The 21,143-nt window shown below is 36.6% G+C and overlaps 1 protein-coding gene across 2 annotated transcripts in view; it reads right to left on the bottom strand.

The window, feature by feature from the left end:
* PRKG1 (protein kinase cGMP-dependent 1) overlaps positions 1 to 21,143 on the bottom strand; it is a 1,324,128-nt gene that overhangs the window by 152,438 nt on the left and 1,150,547 nt on the right. For both annotated transcript variants that reach the window (XM_031652620.1, XM_031652619.1), the window contains exon 9: positions 5,602 to 5,622. In XM_031652620.1, the coding sequence (XP_031508480.1) occupies positions 5,602 to 5,622 (21 nt within the window). The remainder of the gene's footprint in view (positions 1 to 5,601; positions 5,623 to 21,143) is intronic.

Raw genomic sequence — 21,143 nt, 5'->3', positions numbered from 1 at the left:
CAGGACAACTATGGATAGCCCTTCACTTTCCAATATTGTTTAAGTCAGGGGTCAAGAAACTATGGCCAACAGGCCAAATTCTGTCAGCTGCTTATTTTTGGTATGGCCATGAGATAAGAATGATTTTTACATGTTTTAATGATGAGAACAGAATCAAATGCTGAATAATACTTCCTGACATAAGAAAATGATATAAATTCAAATGTCAATGTCCCTAAATAAAGCTTTATTGAAACACATCTGTCCTCATTCATTTACATATCATCTTTGGTTGCTTTTGCACAGCAAAGACAGAGTTGAGTAGCTGAAACAAAGGTAATTTGTCCCATGAGCCTAAAACATTTACTATCTGGCTCTTTACAGAAAAAGTTTGCCAACCCCTTGTTTGAGTCATATAGTTCTATAATAGCTTCATGCCTGAAGATCCCACTCAGAAGATAAAACTCCCGCACTTAATACAACCTACCAGGCAGTTTAGTGATCATCCATTCTTCCTTGAGTACACACTTTGGTGAGCCTTATCCCCCAGACCCAAGTTGCTTATCAGAAACACCTATAACACCCTCCCTAAGAAGAGTTACATAAATACTATTTTCTCCACTTATTTCTATCCCATTTGGCACTCTGGGTTCCAATGGTCATGCAGGTTCCTGCATGGCTGGTTCACTGCGTGATCTTCCTAACCTAGAGCATGGATTCAGTATTTCTGTTTCTTTGCCCCTGGAACTTGGAGTTGAATATCTGAATAAATGTGGTAACAGGTAATGGAGGAAGGCACAAACTCACCATAAGCAATAAAGTTTGGAGGAGATTCAGATAGATAGGAGCATCAGACATCTCATCCTTGGGGACTGATGCTGTTGTGGCTAAAGTTACAAACGCGCTCTTAACAGAGGCTACACGTGGAAGGCAGTGAGGCTTTCCTACTAGCACTGGTAAGGGAACAAAAAACCATTCTAATACAGACACCAATTTGTTTCTAATTCAGCTGGTTCTATATACTCAGTTTTCAAACCTATTTTGAATTTGTGCCTTGTTCACCTATTATCCCAGTACCTGACACAGTAATCAGCCATTCCTTCTTATCTTTCTCTATGAATAAATATAAAAATTGCCTAGTCCAGCTCTAATGCCATATGTATTAAAACATACCCAGTTTTAATACTTAGGCACCAGTCTGGGTGCCAAGGAATAGTCTTTAGTTTGCTGACTCCAGTGATGTTTTTCTCTGTGTCTAATCTTCCTCAGTAATCTATTTGCTACTCTATTATTACGGACCTTGGGATCAACCTTGGTGTTATGAGTTGCTCCCCAATTATGGCAAGAGTCTTGGTACATTTTTAAATATATGGCATATGACTATGTCAGGTGACTATAGTTTTGGGAGGTCAAAAACTTGAACATGGTAACCCAGTCTTCCCTGATATCTAGAGGTATCTCAGTTTCAGAGACTGCTACTTGCAATGCCATACAATCTTATGCTTGACATTTCCTTCTAATTTCATCATTTTTATGCTCTATCACATTGCATTTGCTCTGGACTAGTTCTTGGTTTCTACTTCCTAGACTGTCCCAATAAAAAACAAAACAAAACAAAACAAAATTGCCTGCATGGTATAAGAAAACATCACAGAGTGTCACTGATGGTAGGGACATCATCAGGCATATATGCTATATAAATCATTTCATTCTTAGCGTCTTCTAGGGTCCCATGAGGGCCTCAAGAATCACTGGAGTGATTCTGAGGGAAAGAATGAAGACCACTGGATCCTTTAGGAGTCTTACTCCCATGACAGCCAAAAAAGTTCCTCTGTTTTCTTTCTAATTGATTTCATTTAAACAATGGGCCTGGTAAAGCAGAAAGCATGAAAAGAATTGGTAATATGATATTATATTTTAGCTTGACATTATCAGAGGTGAAAGGGAAGATAATTAGTGGCCAGTAGGGCCCAGGAACTGACCAACAAAAATGGACGATGGTCCTGGTTTTTGCCAGATGTCACCTCCTTACTTGCTGGATTAAAGAAGGATCTAGAATGTCCTACGAGTAGAGGGCAATCAGACAACTGGGGCAGCAGAGGACTGGGAGAGACATGCAGGGATCTCAGACCAGTGCTATTTACCATCCAGCATGAAAATGTTTCAATTTTCATAACCAGTATGGCTGTATCTCAGAGGCTACACAGTGAATCAGGGATAGAGTTAGGACTCTGATAATTTAAATCTTAATTTTCTGGGGAAAAAATATATAACTCTTTAAGGTTTACTAATAATTACAAGTTGCTGTCTTTGAACAATTATCAAAATGATCCTCGATGTGTCAAAAAATCAATTATCTTAATAGAACTTTTAGCTTAAACAGCTTTCCATAACAGTGAATAAGCAGACATTGCATAACTGATTACAGAAAGAGAAGTATACAGTCAGTCTTCCGTATTCATGCATTCTGTATCTGTGGATTCAACTAACTGTAGATCAAAAGTATTTAGCTAAAAAAGACATTGGTTACATCTTTACTGAACATGCATAGAAATTTTTACTTGTAATTTCCCAAACAATGTAGTATAACAAGTTTTTACATAGCACTTAGTTTTTATTAGGTATTATAAGTAACCTAGATACATTTTATAGTACAGGGAAGACATGCATAGGTTATATGCAAATACTATGTCATTTTATTTGAGGGACTTCAGCATCTGTGGATTTTGGTATCTAAAGGGGGTCCTTGAACCGATCCCTCATGAATACTAAGGAATGGCTGAACTTAGTTTTATATTTATTTCTTTTCACAGATTCCAAAATAAGAGGTACCAAAGGTACTTAATTGTTTCTTATATATTTAAGGAATTTATTAATGGATGGTTGTGTTAGACTAATATTCTTTTTATACAATATTCATAAATTTTGACATCACCACAGATACTTATTAAGATATAAGTAAACTACAAGAAACCAATATTCAGAGAATGCCTTTGAGGACACCATGTATCTGTTTATCATCTTCTGGTTTGTCAATGAGCACTTAAAAAAATTCTGACCATGCATGATTAGTTACAATAATGTTCTTTTGCTCTCCCTCTGGAATGATAAAGCGTAATCACTGGCTTATGGAACATGGTACCTCGCTTGTAAATTTGTGAAGGAAGCTACTTTTGTTGACAGTGCTAATGTCTGCCATCTGTTTGCATGGGATGAAGCCCTGGTGCTCTTCTAATTGGCCATAAATTAGGTATCAGCAGCAGGCTTTTGACAGGATCCTTCAGTTACAGTTTCATTTTTTAAAAAACAAAGCTGTGAATTCAACATTTGGTCAGAAGCCCAACTTCTCTGCTAAGAGTATACAAATGCACTTTTTCAATTCTTAGACTCAAGCTGATTTTTCTGTATTTGTGCTCAAGGAAGACCTCTCTCAAGGTGTCTTCTCCATATATAACCCTGAAGATAAACCAACGCCAAGTAGAGAAATACGGCTAAAAGTAAGGGAATCCTGCGCCTTCTGTAAGAAGAGGAAGGGCATATTTATTTAGTGCTCACTTCATGTATTGTGTTGTGCATGCACATTTACCTATGTTAAATCATTTGATTTTCAAATCAATTTTACGATTTTGATAACGTTATTCCATTTTGCAGACAGGAAAACTGAGACTCAGAATTTAAGTAATTTACCCATATTCTTGTAAAATGGTGCAGTCAAGATTCAAGTATTGAGCTTTGACCACATCCATTCACTTGTTAGTGTACACTGTATATGCCTACGTTTGGATAAGGAGAGAAAATTAGGATTAGGGCAAAGCTTCAGTTTCATTCCTCCCCTCACTAGATTTCCTCGCTTTATACTTTAAAAGAGGCAAGATTAAGTCCATCCAAGTTCCCATAACTATCCTTATCAATGAAGCTAATAGAGTATGAAAATATCCTAAAATATTTGTAACATTATAGGTTTCTGTGTAATTGACTTGATATTCTTTTTTTGAATCTCTCATCACTGGAATTCCTATCATTCAAATCCCAAAGTGGCTACCGTCAGCATCTGAATAATCCATAAGGGTGAATTTATATTGGCCTTCTCATTCTAAAGTAATTCTCTCAGGAGAGAATGAGACCATCCATGTCACCGCTAAAACGACCAAAGCAGAACATAGTTGATACAGGCGTTCCGTCAGAGTAGGATCTCCTTTCAGCTCTGGAGCACGTGATCACGTCATCAAGAACCAGCACACCCCGCGCCAGCCTCACGGAAACCGATACCACCCAACTGGCTTCCGTGAGTTTATATGCAATCCAGGGCTGGGGAGTTCTTTACTCTCTGGTTGCGTGGAGCAGTTTAATGTCCCCAGTTAAGTTTAGCATCGCAGTACAAAGTAAATTTTCATCTAAAATCAAAAAGCGCAATCTGCATTTGGCGGTGACACCAATACTTGATAGGGATATAAGCACAAGAAGTACAAAAATGAAATACATTAATTATGAAATAAGCACTGAAGAATCTGACTGTGCTTTTTGAAAATTGGATCCCTTGGCAGGTAAGTGTGCTTTTACAAAAGCTTCTGCATTCAGCTTCAACTACTAATTCCACTTTCCACTAAGTCCTGCAGCTATCCCAACATGATTTATACCTCCAACACTGTAATAAAACCCATAACCTAAGTGAACAATCAGCTAATACATGCAAATAATTATATACCTTCTAATCATGCTTCTGTACAGAGTAGGCCAACCAATAAAGGCAGCACACAATCATGATCTTGGTCATCATTACAGGATCATTCTACCTTTTTAGGACTTTCTGTAATACTGGGAAGTATGTGACCTTTTATATACTTTGGTTCCTAGCAGTCCCTTCCTAAGCAGAATTAATTCCTAATTTATTTCTTTTAATATCATTTTCTAATTTTAGAGTTTTTGTTGATATTTTATCTCTAGTCTATAGAAGGTATTTCTCTAAAATTCCTGTTTTTGGGTTTTTGCTAGCTCCTGCTTTCTCCTTGGCTGAGAAAACTCACATAACACTATGACATCAACTATTAGTTTTCCATATGAATGACTCTGGCAGTCTTCTATTCTCTAACTTTACTCTCTGCTATTAATTCTATCCAGTCCCATTGTGACCTCCGATTCAAAACTAACTCATTTTCTCCTAACCTCAAAACCACTGTTTTCCTTGGGTTCCCTATCATGGTAAATGACATCAGCATTATTGCACTCACCTAGGCTCAAAAGATTGGACTCATTTTTTGACTCTTCCCCATCTCTCTTGCGTATATTTGGTCACATTGGTTCTATCTGTGTCTATCTCTCATGTTCGTCCTCCCTTCACATTCCCACAAGTATGGATCTACTGGAGGCCACCACTCTCTCTGCCCTGCACCACTGCTCTGGCCTCCTAAATCATTCCCCTTGTTTCGCATTTCTTTCTTTTTTCTCCTCTAATCCTTATCTCACTCTGCCATGCATTTTCAAACGTAAATCTAGACATGTCAACTCTTTGCACAAGAGCTTTTAAAGAAAACAAGAAAAGTTTCAACGTTTTCATGTATAGTTAGAGGTCCTGAAACTATCTGATCTATCACCTTTCCAGGCACTATACTGACGACCCTCCACTGCACGTGACAGATACAACTGCTCTCAAACATGATCCTGTAAATCTCCTGTCTCAAAGCCTGCAGCCAATGACCTTCAAGAACCTTCTATTTCAGTTCATCCAGAAACTCCAATTATCCTTTGCAGTACTTTTGTAGCTGATAAGAACAATTTTTACACACAAGACATATTTCTACAGAGCTGTGTTTGCGGCACATCACTACTCCTAACTACTTGGAGGTTGAGGATTTCCATGAACTTCTATGAGGTTTGAGGATTTTAGTTTGGTAGTGAAAATATTCCCACTTTTTACAAAGAAAGAAAGAAAAATAAGTATTTTTGCTACACTATAAATAAAAGGCCTATAAATACTCATCTACCAGGAGATAACTAAGATTAACATCTTGGTGAATAGCCTCTTTTGTCCCCCTATCCTTTCCTATCCCTTACTAATAAACCAGAAAACCCTTACTACAGCCACCCACGTCCCACGAACATAACAATAAACCAAGCAACCATTTCCTAAATACTCCAAGCCCACCATACTTTGGAATGCCTGACTCAGCCCATCAGACAGACATCAAATTCAGCACACAAACATACCCAGCAGTCTCTCATGTTCTACCACCACCCCTACCAATTATTCATATAGTTCTACTTAGCACTCCCAGGTTCTGTGCGTGCACCCGCAGTCAACTTCAGTTCAAAAATAGTAAATGGAGGCCGTGGCCTGCCTGTAATCCCAGTACTTTGGGAGGCTGAGGCGGCGGATCACGCAGGGTCAGGATCGAGACTATCCTGGCTAATATGGTGAAACTCCTGCCTCTACTTAAAATGCTATAAAACTAGCTTTCATGCGGTGGCGGGCGCTTGTAGTCCAGCACTGGAGGCTGGAGGCAGGAGAATGGGTCTGAACCTGGGAGGCTACTTGCAGTGACGCAGATCGCCCACTGCACCCAGCCTCCTGCGGATACAGACCTGGCCCCCAAAAAAAAAAAAAGAAATAGTAAATGGAAAATTCCAGAAACAAATCATACATTTTAAATTGCACACCATTCTAAGTAGCTTAATTAAGCCTTACTCTCTCCTGCTTCCTCACACCCTGGACTTGAATCCTGCCTTTGTCCAGTGTGTCCATGCTGTATATGCTCCCCACCCATTAGTCACTTAGTAGCCATCTCAGTTATCAGATCAACTGTCACATTACTGTCCCAAAATGCAAGAGTAGTGATGCTGGCAATTCTGATATGCCAAAGAAAAGCCTTAAAGTGCTTCCTTCATGAAAGGTGAAAGTTATTGACTTGATAAGAAAGAAAAAAGGTCATGTGGTGAGGTTGCTAAGATCTATGATCAAAACATATCTTCTATCTGTGAAATTGTGAGGAAGGAAAAATAAATTTGTGTTAGTTTTGCTGTTGCACTCAAACTGCAAAAGTTATGGCCACAGTGCATGATAAGTGATTAGTTAAGACAGAAAAGGTACTACATTTGTGGGTGGAAAACACAAACAGGCAATTTCGGGCAATTGAGTTCCATACTTTCATCTGTTTCTGGTATCCACTGGAGGTCTTGGAATGTATTCCCTGTGGATAAGTGGGGGCTACTCTAATAGAAACACTCATCAAATAGCATGCAATCAGATAACTAATAGGGAGGATATCATTCAGCAATTAGGACAGACAACTTTTTTAAGGACATTAGAAATTAAGACCCAAAGGTGGAGTTGGGGTACTCAAGATAAAGAGTCAGGAGAAATGTGTTACAGGAAGCATGCATAGTCATGTACCACATAATGACATTTTGGTCAACAAACAGACCACATACACAACAATAGTGCCATATGATTCTAATGGATAGTAATATCATAGCCCTAAACAAACTTACTGTGCTGCCAATTGTATACAAGTATAGCACATATGATTGTGTACCTTGCATAGTACTTGATAATGATAATAAATGACTATGTTACTGGTTTAAGTATTTACTACATTATGCTTTTTATTATTTTAGAGTGTACTCCTACTTACTAAAAATAAATAAATAAATAAAAAGCTTAACATAAAAGAGCCTCAGGCTAGTCTTTCAGGAGGTATTCCAGAAGAAGGCATTTTTATAGAAGATGACCACTCCATGTGTGTTATTGCCCCTGAAGACCTTCCAAGTGGACAACATGTGGAGGTGGAAGACAGTGATATTGATGATGTCAACCCTGTGTAGAACTACACTACTGTGAATGTTTGTGTCTTCATTTTTAACAAAAAAAATTTGAAAAGTAAAAAAATAAAATAAATTAAAAATAGAAAAAACCTTATAGAATATGTAAAGAAGAAACTATTTCTATGCAGCTGTATGAATTGTTTGTGTTTTAGGAATTATTAGAAAAGAAATTTAAAAGTTTATAAAGTAAAAAGATTACAATAAGCTAAAGTTAATTTATTATTGAAGAAAGAAAACTATTCTTATAAATTTGGTGTAGACTAAGTGTCCAGTGTTTCTAGTGTCTACAGTGGTGTACAGTAATGCCCTAGGCCTTCACATTCACTCATCACTCACTCATGACTCACACACAGCAACTTCTAGTCCTGCAAGCTTCATTCATGGTAAGTGCCCTATTTGGGTGTATCATTTTTAATCTTTCATGCTATATTTTTGCTTTACCTTTTCTATATTTAGATATATTTGGATGCACAAATACTACTGTGTTACAACTGCCTGCAGTATTCAGTACAGTCACATGCTGTACAGGTTTCTAGCCTAGGAGCAATAGGCTATACCATGGAGCCTAGGTATGTAGTAGGCTACACAACCTAGGTTTGTGTGAGTAGACTCTGTGATGCTAGCATAATGAAATTGCCTAAAGATGCATTTCTCAGAATGTGCCCCTATCCTTAAATAGCACCATTTAAATTGCACACCATTCTAAGTAGCTTAATTAAGTCTTACTCTGTCCTGCTTCCTCACACCCTGGACTTGAATCCTCCCTTTGTCCAGTGTGTCCATGCTGTAGATGCTCCTCATCCATTAGCCACTTAGTAGCCATCTCAGTTATCATATCAACTGTCACAACATATACAATAGCCTTGAAGTAGGAAAGAGCTTATGGTAACACAGACAAGCTTGGAATTCAGAGATTGAGTACAAGAAAAGAAGGCAGAGACCATAGAGGACAGAGAAGAAAACAGGGCCACATCATTCAGTGTCTGGAGGCAGTTCAAAGGATTTATTTATTTTTTTAATATTCACTAACTTTCTTTTCCTTTACCATGTTAACTAAAATCTCTAAAATTAGTTAGAGAGCTTAAACTCAAGTAGAGGAAACAGTTTATAGCCATGACAGAACGGAGTTTTAAGAAAACTAAATTAGTAATTTTGGAGTACCTATACTGATGGCCTTTTCACATATTGAAGTAAATGTTACTGTTACAGCCATTTATACGTTAAGGAATTCATATATTAAAGAACAACTTATTCTAAACAGAAAATATGATCTCTGTCCTTAAGAATCCTACAACATAAGATAAAGGAGTAATGAAAAATGCATAAAAGTCATTGTATTATTAAGAATATATATCAACTTATGATAAACATAGACTTGAGTTTAAAGCAGATCCTCTTTCTGGAGTTTACCCAAGGCAGTCTATGGTTTCTTATCAATAATATGGACTCATGACATGACCTCAAAGAGACTGATTCTCTAGGCAGAAAAATTATAAGTGCCATCCAAAAAGCAACTCCAAGATTTATTCTTCCTGATCATGTGATTGGATATTTCCATTCATTATATTAATTCACTCCCCGAGAGACTGAATATCCTCTTTGATCTATATCCGTGGAAGAACACAATAACTAAATAGAGAATGATGAAGTTGGAAGAATTCAATTTTCAACTTTTTTTTCATTACTTCTGCTGGGTTGATAGCATAATGCATTTTTTATCTGACATACAAACTTCAAACTTCACTTTCTATAGCATTTTTCAGTGACAAAGAATGTAGACATTTATTAGATTGAGCCAAATAAAATTGTTGTTTGTGTAGGTTAAAAACAGCCAAATATTGACAATTTTCTATGGTTCAACCTAATATATGAATTAATGAAAGAGAAAGGGGGAGAAAAAGTAATTGCAGTGCGATATATATTGCTATCTTTTTCTGTTGTGTTTCCTTCGTGTTATTAGTGGAACTGAGATTCGACAGTAACCTGTACATCTTCCATATTCCATATTTGAATGAATTCATTCCCCTAAATGTTAAAACATGATTGATGGCTTTTGTTCTTTCTATCTAGTCATTATAGATAATATTCTTTACATTCCATTATAGCTGGCATAAGACATTCTGAAGAATTCTGAATCCTAGTTTCTTTCTTGTTAGGGTACAAACGGTATTTACTCTGTACTTTGCTTCAAATATTAAACTCTTTGGCAGAGCCTTACAAATTTAAAGAATGTCACCCCATGGAGAATTTACAGATAGAAGGATGAGCTTATTGTTCTCTGTTATTTTATTAGTAGATTCCTCTTATATCTATTCTTCTTCTCCGAGCCATATTTTATGAAATAATCTGAATTAACATAAATCTGGTGGTTTTCAGACATTGATACATATAATTTTGTAAGGTAATAGGTGAAAGATAAGCTTGAATTTGAGTAGAAGATATAAATAGAATAATTATTCAACAGGTACATTATTGTTTGAATGTACCCCCCAAAATTTATGTGCTGGAAACTTAATCACCAATGCAGCAGGGTTGACAAGAGGGACCAATAAGAGGTAATTAGGTCAGGAGGGCTTTGCCCTCATGAATGGATTAATGTCATTATCTCAGGAGTGAGTATGCTATTGAAAGTGTGAGTTTGTAATAAAAGTGTGTTTGGCTCCCTCTTGCACTCTCTTGCACATGTGCATGCGCTTTCTTGCCCTTCCATGTTTTGCCCTCCACCATGGAATGATGCATCAGGAAGACCCTCTCCAGATGTGAGTCCCTCAACCTTGGACTTCCCAGTATACTGAAGTGTAACAAGTTAAACTCTGTTCTTCACAAATTCCCCAATTTCAGGTATTCTGTTATAGCTGCATAAAATAGCTTAAGATAGGAAATTGGTGCCAAGGAGTTGGGCTGTTGCTAAAACAAGTATCTGAAAATGTGGAAGCAGCTTTGGAATGGAGTAATGAATAAAGGCTGAAAGAATTTCAAGCGTCAGCCAAGGAAAAAAAATCTAGATTGCTGTGAACAGAGTATTAAGGGAAATTATGGTGAGGACTCAGAAGACAGGAGCTGTAGGGAGAGACTAAATCTTCTTAGAGATTACTTAATTGGTCATGATTAAAATGTTGGTAGAAATATGGTCAGTAAAGGCAATTCTGATGAAGTTTCAGATGGAAATGAGGAACAAGGAATTGGAAACTGGAGTACAGGCCAGCTTTATTATAAAGTGGCAAAGAACCTGGCTGAATTATGTCCACGCCCTAGGGCTTTATTAAAGATGAAATTTAAGAGTGATGAACTAAAATATCTGGCAGAAGAGATAGCTAAGCAGCAAAGCATCTGAGATGCTACGTGGTCTCTTTTAGCTGCTTACAGTAAAATTAGAGAGAAGAGAAATGATTTTAAGATGGAATTAATAATTAAAACAGAAGCAGAATAGAAAGATTTGGAAAACTCTCAGACTGACCATGTAAACAATAATAAAGCATGCTTGGGAGAGAATACTAATGGTGTGGCCAAGCAGCTGTTTGCTAAAAATAGTAATATGGATGGAAGAAAGACAGATCCTATTCATCAAGAATATGGGATAAAGATCAGCTAGGCATTTCAGATATGTTCAAGACTGCCCCTCTAATCACAGACCCAGAGCAGGACCTTGAAGGCAAGGTTTCCAGAGAGATGCTCTAAAGGCTTCAGGATTTGCTGTCCTACGCCACCTCCGGTGTAGGACACCTCTGTTTTTTCATCCCAATGCAGCACTCCTGGGTCACCCTGGGAGTAACTATGTCTCAAGTGGGCCCAGGTGCAGCTTGGGCTGCTTGGGCTGCCACTTTGGAGGGCAAAAGCAGTGGGCCTTAGCAGTGTCCACATATGAATAACTCTGAAAGTGCACAGTTTGCAAGCTGTGAGGCCATGGTAGCCTCCACCAAGATTTCACAAGATGTCACGGACAGCTTGGGGCCCAGGCAGAAACTTGTCACAGAGGCACAATCAGCATAGAGAACCACTGCTAGGGCAATGCCTAGTGGAGCCATAGGAGTGGGGCTGCATCTGTGACACCGTAACTGTAGAGCTGCCAGAGTGCAACATAAGCCTAGGAAAGTTTCAGGCACAGACTGACCAGGTGGACTAAAGCCAGTAAAGACACAGGGGCAGGGCTGCCTGAGGCCTGGGAAGCCCAACTGCTGTCCCAGTGTGCACAGAAAATGGAACATGGAGCCAAAGAAGATTATTCTGAGGATTTAATGTTGTTTGCCCCACTGGGTTTTGGGCTTATGTGGGACCAGTTACCCCTTTCTTCTTGCCTATTTTTTCCCTTTTGGAATGAAAATATCTATCTTACGCTTGTCCTACCATTGTATTTTGGAGGTAGATAACCTGTTTTGATTTCACAGGTTCACAGCTGGAGTGAATTTGTCTCAAGATGAATCATGCCTTGAGTCTCATCCATATCTGATTTAGATGACACTTTGGGATTTGGACTTTTGAGTTGATGCTGAACTACTTAAAACTCTGCGGGTTATTGGGATGGAATGAATGTATTTTGCATGTGAGAAGGATGTAAATTTGGAGAGTCAGGTACAGAATTTGATGGTTTGAATGTATCTCCCAAAGTTCATGTGTTGGCAGCTTAATCCCCAGTGCAAAAGTATTGAGTGGTGGGATCTTTAAGAGGTGATTTGGTCATGAGAGTTCTGCCCTCACGAATGAATTAATGTCCTTATCAAGGGAGTGAGTTTGTTATTGCCAGAGTTAGTTTGTTATACAAGCAAGTTCAGTGTGCTCTTTGTCTCTCTATCTTTATCGCTCTCCCTCTTTCTCTCTCTCTCTGTCTCTGTCTCCTCTCTCTCTCTCTGCCTCTGTCTCTCTCTCTGTCTCTGTCTCTGTCTCTCTCTTCCCCCCATCTCTCTATCTCTCTCTGTCTCTCTTCTCTCTCTCTCTCTTTCTCTCTCTCTCTCATGCCTGTGCTCTCTGCCTTTTCCACCTTCTGCCTTCTGCCATTGGATAAAACAGCAAAAAGGCTCTCGAAAGATATGGGGCCACAACCTTAGGCTTTTCAACTTCCAACTGTAAAAAATAAATTTCTGTTCTTTATAAATTACCCGGTCTGTGGTATTCACTTATAGTGGCACAAAGCAAATCAAGACAGGACAAGACAGGTTGTGTCATGGGTTATGAGTACTTTAGAGAATAAAGTAATGCATTAGTCTTTTCCTTTATTTTTCTCGGTACTCTTCATTCACTGGGCTGAAAAATATTTATTCATTTTTTTTCCTATTTTGAAAGTAGAGTAAGAGAAGGCATACTGGAATGACTGGAGTGATATACTATTAAACCTCAACTGATACACATTTAAAATAAATGTTAAGTTGCATGGTCACATATTTCAAAGGATTTTTCCCTAAAATACCTCAAAACTGGACTGCATTCTCTCATCAGAATTCCAGACAACATGTCAGGAGAGTGCTTCCTTTTTATTATTGTATTGCCAACTTGGTATGTGACTTTGAGAAAGTGACTCATTCTCCATTTCATTTTTCACATGTGAAATGTTGATCAAAATCACAGCACTGCTCTACTCTGTAGTTTGTTAGGATTTTATGCATGTCGATACTTTTTAAAAGTTCTAATTATCATGGTCTTCAATGCTCTTGAGATGATTCATCTTGAATCCAAGGATATATCTTTAGATAGAATAGTAATTATAAGCTTGTAATTGTGATCTGTCTGAAAATGTAAGTAGTGTATCATGGAATGTGTAGATTTTCATAACAATAATTTACATAGTTGATTAAAATGTATTTTCACATAGAAATCAAACATGATCACAATAAAAAGTCAAGAAAATATAATAAATATGTATAAAATCATATATTGTAAACAAAAATTAAAATTGAGATTTTAAGTAGGTCATTTTAAGAAAGAGAAATATGCAAAGTTATAGTATAAATTGGAAAAAAGTTTTTTGATACATGCTCATCACATATTTCCTATTTCATCTTAATTGAATAAAGAGCTAGCTTGCTAAGCAAAAATTTTTAGTGACTTTATCATTTAGTGCATCTATAATGGTATAATTTTACCCACACTGAATATTAACTGTGACTCAAAAACAGAGGAAACATACTTTAAAGAAAAGAAATTCATATCCAATTCAAATGAAAAGTGCTAAAAGCCAAACCTGTATACAGTCAAAACTTAAATAGCATTAATTTAGGGAAAAAAAAAAGCAAACGTGGCATTTGCATTATTAAACATACCAATTTTTACCAAAAATTGTGATATATTACACTTGCCTTATTGGCTCAGCATCTATAATAGAGATATGCTGTGTAAGCATGTATATAAAATATAAACACATATATGTACATTGAAATGGTCCTAAATATTTCTCTACATAGATATATATGCATTAAAAGTTTCCTTAAGTATTTATAGCTTACATATCTAAATATCCGAAAGCTAATTTATTTGACATTTAAAGAGTTTCTACAAGGTGATAATAATATAAAGAAGAATACCCCAATTAAAATGTAAGCAAAAGACATGAACAGTCAGTTTACAGACAAGAAAAGAGAAATTTCCTTTAAACAGAGAAAATGCACTATCTCACACACAGTAAGAGAAATGCAAAAGCATGTGAAAATAATGCCCGCAAAGACACAATCTAGTATAACCTTTGTAGAGACAATTCAGCATAATTTATTTAAGTATTTTCTTGTAATTTTTAATCTTATATATGTACTTATACTTTTGGGAAATGATGACATGAAAAGCATGTTACTGTAGTGTTGTGTATAGGAAGATTGGAAATAACCTAAATACTCATCAATATAGTATTGATTAAATACATTTTTTGTACAATAATAAAAGGAAATATTTTAAAACCATTAAAAATAACTAAAAAACTCCTATATGTATATGATCTCCTATCTTAGGTGAAAAGGCCATGGTATAGAACCATGTGTATGTATTTTATCATTTGTATAAAATACGTATGCACACACACACCAAATGCATGGTACTTTTCTGCAGGCATTAGAAAACAATAATTACATTCAAGGAAGTGAATGTGTGATTAAAAGACAGAGGAAGAAGGGATAATTATTATTGTAGCTTTTAAATTTTATATTATATATTCAAATTGCATGTATAAAATAAATATTCTATTTTTTTAAATAAAAGATATATGAAATAACAGAAATTAACTCTTACAAGTAATTTCTGAGTAGAGAGACTGCTGAGGTCTTCCTCTTTCTGAAGGGCTGTGTGTTAACTGTGTGGTTATTAGCTGCTATTCATTCTTGTGTCATCCCTCAACCCTCACACCGAAACCATCCCCAGCTATCAGGTCTAGAGGTAATTTATGCTGGCTTCGTCTAATTACATTGAAGATATACCAGTTTAGCAGGTAGATCAAGTAAAATATGTTTAACACAGTATCCTCCAGTGTCACTTACAGCATTGTCTTTTGCCCCAGTTTATTTGGCAGCAATCATAGGAACTGGATGACAAACCAAGGAAGGTATTTTTTCAGCAGGGACATCTTAACACCCTTCATAACTCTTAGAGTGGCATTTTGGATCTCTTAAAAGATTAAGCTTCCAATTGTACACACACACACACACACACACACACACACACAGATATTTCACATAGATATCCATGCATGCATATAATAATGCCTATATTTAATCTTACTTTGAGATTCTCTTTCTCATATTTCCACTAGTAATAGGGAAACAGATTTTCTCTTCATAACAATTCTTTCAGAATTTAATCACATAGGGTGCATTAACCACTATATTAACTCACAGGATAGCTTTACAATGAGAGAGTAGAACATAGTGGTTAGAAAAACAGGCTGAAGAGTTACTCTATATTGTTTAAAAAACCAAATGTGCCACTAATCAGCTGCGTGACCTAGGGTCAGACACCTAAGTTCTCTGCCTATCAGTTTTCTTTTTTTGAAAAAATGAGGAAAATAATGGTATTTGATAGGGCTAATTTTGTGAAGTATAAGAAAGTAAATATATGAAAATAACCTGGATCACTGTCTGACATACCGAAGCCCTCAATAAACATTAGACAGTATTATTATTATTTCATTATTATTACATCATGTCTAATCCCAATAGATTCTTGTTCACTCTTGTTTACTGTTTATAAACCATCATGAGTGTCACGCTGCTTCTATTAATTTTGAAAGTTTCTCAAGGATTAACAGTCATCTCTTCACAGTGAGTAAGACCCTATGTTGTCATAAAAAACATGCTTTCGAAGTGCAAGCAAGGATTTCAGATGACATTGGTGAAATTTTCTACTGGGGCTTAATCTTTAGTCTGAAACCTACAGAAAATAGCAAAAACTATTTCTTACTATAATACAGAATAGAATAACATCCATTTATTCATTCATGTAACAGAGTAGGGTTGCTAGATTTAGCAAATAAAAATACAGGGCAAGCAGTTTAATTTGAATTTCAGTTAAATAATGAGTACTTTTGTTTAGCATAAGTGTGCTCTATGTAGTTACACTAAACACGTATACATTGTTAATCTGTGTTAATTTAAATTTGCCCTAAAGCTACCTTCATATGTAATGAACTGTAACCTAACTTAATATGGAAACAAACTGCATTCTAACTGAAAGTACGTTTTTGTAACTAATAGCCAAATCTCAGCCAATCATAGCAGCAGAGCTTTCAGCCAATCACAGGCTGCAAATTGCCAAAACATGTCCAAATAAGGAAAAGGCAGTGCTGTAACCAATCAGGTTATTTCTGCATGGCACCTCTTTTTTTGCTGTCTATAAATACCTCCTGTCTATATTGCTGAGTGGAGCTCTCCAAGATTTTACTGGTTCAGGGCGCTGCCTGATTCATGAATCATTTCCTTGCTCAAATAAAGTCTGCTAAATTTAATTTGTCTCAAGTTTTTCTTTGAATATCCAAAATTCAAATTTAACCAGGTATCCTGTATTTTATCAGGCAACCCTAAAATAAAGTTTCTAAATATAGACCTTGAGCCAGATAGTCCAAGTTGCTGGGTATACAGAAGGGTAAAGGATAAAGTCATTGCCCTCAAAGAGTTTATCGTCTAGTTAGTAACACAGTTTTTGACAATTATAATGCAGTGTGATCAGAGTAGGCTAAAAGTGTGAGCAGAGTGACAACAAATCACATGGGAATATCCCAACCCTGACTGTGAGATGGAGTGAGGAAAGGGAATGGGTTGATAGTGGATCAGTGAAAGCCATGGGAAGAGGCGATGCCTTAGATAAGAACTGATGTGCATACAGAAGTTAATCAACAGAGAAAGTGAGATAGAGGAACAGCCTGTGAAATAAAATGGGACAGTATTGTGTATAGGGAATAGCAGGAAATTTATAATGATTGAAGCTCTAGGGCCAAATAGGCAAGGAGAGAGAAATAAGGCTAGTATCTTTGGTACAGAAAAAGTTCTAAATGGCTTTATATCGACTACACAAATGTCTTTTAAAATTTCAGCAAATTGGTTTAACACATTGTTAAACCTATATAAAATCTCTAGAAGGGAGAAACAATGAATTTTTTTAAAAAGACAGGATTACCAGGAGACAATAGACAATGTATGGCCAATGTTGTTTGGGTCTATTATTTTGTTTTCTTTTTTTTTTTTTGTCCTTACAGATTAAAGTGAATTGCTCGAAAAACCCCTAAATCCTCCTTAGATATTTGTAAAAAGCAAACTATTTAGATAAAGTTAATAGTAACAATATTAGTATTACCAATAAATCTTCCTTCCCTACCACCCAATTGCTCTCCTCATTTATTCTATTCGATACACCCATGATATTTCCTGTGCATGACAGTAATGGACAGATATGAGTGAGACATTTTGAAAACTTCTTTCATTGCCTTTTATGTTCTGGATCCTGCACTACTGACTGCATCTGCTTTCTATTTCCTTTACCATGCTCCATTCACAGCCGCTTCTCTACAAATGCTGAAGTGCTGGTGCACCATGTATTCCCATTACTATCATTAAATAATACTTAATTGAGCACCTACTCTGTTGGGAGCACTGGGAAGGCAGGTAGCAAGAGGCATAAATTGTTACTTTAAGTTTATAGCTGATAATCAGGAAGCATATATGGTAGCAGAATAGGGTCATTTTGAAAATCTCTGGCACAATTGAGTTTTAAAAAAGTTTTAGCTTCATTGATGATTGGAACTACCAACAATTATTGTGCACTTCTCTGTGCTAGGTATTTGCTACTTAAAAGTGAAAACTTATATATATATATATAGAGAGAGAGAGAGAGAGAGAGAGAGAGAGAGTCAGCAAATTAGGCCCAGGAGCCCAAATCAGCCTGTTCATACAAAGCTCTCAAGTCATAAATGATTTTCCTATTTTTAAAAGATTGTTTGAAGGGAAAAAAAAAAAGAATGAAAAGAACTAAAATATGTGAGAGACCATATGTGATATGTAAAGTCTAGAATATCTACTATCTGTCTCTTGACAGAAAAGTTTGTCTCCACCTGAATAGACAAAGAAACTGAAGGTCAAAGAGATTCAAGGATCAGGCAGGAGTCATACAGCTAAAAAGTGGCAGATCTAGATTTGAACTTACATTTGTTCCCAACATCCATGTACCTTCCACTAATCATGTTATCTCCCCAACCTTAGACATTTCTGTCTCTGATATTTCTGAGGCTGTGATCAAAGGGTATTGTTCTACAGGTCGTGTTTGACTTCACCACCTAAACTGAGCAACAACATAGACATAAACTCACATTTACCTAACCCCAAGTCCATTATTATGCAAAAAATACTCCTCTACCACTCCCTTCTATTCTTGTGATTGTACGCTTCTGTATCTGAAGACGATCTAATCAAGCCAAAGAGTTTAATTAACATTTTCTCAGCAGTAACAAAAATAAAATCTATACTGAAACTAATTATGTAGCGATGCGATTTAACGATAACTTCTGCAGACTCTAAACTACATTCACAGTGGCTCACAAGACAATGTTCAATAGATACAATTTGTAGTTTAGTAAAACATCACACCATTCGATAGATTTTTTAAAAAATCATATAGCACCTAACTTGCTAATTAAATGTCTTAACGAAACACTTAATAATCTTAATTAAGGTACCTAGTGATTTTAATTAAGTGCAGCTATAGCATGAGGCTTACAGTGATCATTTGCCATCTTTGCTCTTAATCACAAAATTGAGAAATCTCGTATTACTACCAAACAGTCATGGCTGTCTAGTATTGTGACGTGTAGAGCAGGGCACAGTCAGTTATATCACTTCATCAGATATCTGCTGCACTATTTTCTTCAATCTGCTCCAAGATTGTAGGCTGATATTCTTTACGAACAAAGCAGCCAAATCTGCCTTCCTAATTCAAAATTCGTTTGAAAATCAGATATTTTCTTTCCCTTACCCTCCCTCTTTTCTTCCCTCGCTCCCTTCTGTTCTTTTTTTTTATATATCCATTTATCCATTCATCCACTCATCCATCCATCCATTTACTGTGTCTAAAGTATGTAAGAAGCCATGTTAAGCAGTAAGACAGATACAATGATACATAATGAATAATTTTTACTCTCAAGAAATTTATAGTTTAATAAAAGCAATGTTAGAGATTAGCAACAAACTTTTATTTCATGCTAATGATAGATTAGTAACTACGAAAATTTTAGCAAACAATAAGTAATCTGTACTGAGTGATCACAATGTGCCAGTTTCTGTAATAGGTATTTGCACATTCAAACTCTGAATCTTCAAAACAATCCTATCATTTTGTTACTATTATGCTTTCTCACTTTGACAGATACAGAAGCTTCAGTAAATAGAGGTTAAGCAATTTCCCCAAGGCCATAAAGCTGATGAGTGGCGCACAGCATGGATGCAAATTCAGGTAATCATACTCAAGGAACCACAAATCATACTTCTTGCAGCATAAATTATTGTATTTTATCCTCACAACAATCCTATAACGATACATTTTTAGTGTTTTCTCGGATGACCGTAGTCATAATTTCATAAGAATGTTTTTTGTACTCCAAGATTATTCAGGTGAGCCTTTGATAATCCTACTCTTTGCCAGTAGGCTCTTATGCTTACAGCTGCTTAGAGGTAAATGTCATGATCAACCTGGCCAATCACATTCTGTTTGGGGATAACTAGGAATCAGGGACACTTGTACTTAAGGACAAGTCAAAACCTGAGAGCTTTAGCTGAAAGCTCTCACAGGAATAGGAAAAGCAGAGAAAACAGGACTGGAACAAGAAAGAATGAGAGATGTTAACAGAAAAGCTGAGATGAGAGAAAGAATCCTATGCGTTTTGAATGGATTTATTGGTGCCCATTACAATTTTTGAGAGTTTCAAGATACCGTATGAACCTTGGGTCTATGAAATACCTCATTACCCATCTAATATGGTCCCTTTATGAGTCACACTAGATTGAATTGGGCTTTGTTATTTACAATCAAAGCACAACTATTACGTATATGCTACAGATGCCTATCTCCATTTTTCAGTTGGAGGAAATTGAAGCTCCATAAGTTTACGTAAGAATCACAAAATAATTATAATACAAGAGAGAAAAGTTATAAATTCCACAAGCTAAGCATTTATGAAGGGATCTGCAAAGAACATAAGCTGCATTCAGGTAGAAACCTTAGGAATGAATACATGAAAAAGGAGATATTGACCGGGTTTTAAAATATTGATAGAATCTGTTTGTAGTGATAGAAGGAAGATCATTTTAAACAGTGAGGGTAACCTGAATGATGGTGTGTGTTGAGAAGTTCACTTTTGCTGGAATCAGGTTGGCTTGAGGGCATATGGAAGGCTCAGTCAGACATTAATGGTCTAGGGTCAGGCTTCAGCAGGCAGAGACTAGCAGGCTGTGATGTTAGAACATTTTCATCCTTTATTTAAAGGCACGCACTATCATAAGCTTTAAGAAGATCCCTCTGGTAATGTCAAGTAGTGTGTCTGGAATTGGTGGGTTCTTGGTCTCGCTGACTTCAGGAGTGAAGCTGCAGACCTTCGCGGTGAGTGTTACAGTTCATAAAAGCAGTACAGACCCAAACAGTGAGCAGCAGCAAGATTTATTGCAAAGAGAAAAATAACTATACTTTCACCCTGTGGAAGGGGACCCCCAAGCTGGTTGCCATGTTGGCTCCAGTGGCCTGCTTTTATTCCCTTATTTGGCCCCACCCACGTCTTGCTGATTGGTCCATTTTACAGAGTACTGATTGGTCCGTTTTGACAGAGTGCTGATTGGTGTGTTTACAAACCTTTAGCTAGACACAGAGTGCTGATTGGTGCATTTACAATCCTTTAGACG

The sequence above is a fragment of the Papio anubis genome, chromosome 11 (genome assembly GCF_008728515.1).
Source record: "Papio anubis isolate 15944 chromosome 11, Panubis1.0, whole genome shotgun sequence".
Taxonomy (NCBI): Eukaryota; Metazoa; Chordata; class Mammalia; order Primates; family Cercopithecidae; genus Papio; species Papio anubis.
The sequence above is the reverse complement of the archived record's forward strand: the minus strand, read 5'-3'. Positions and strand labels throughout refer to the sequence as shown.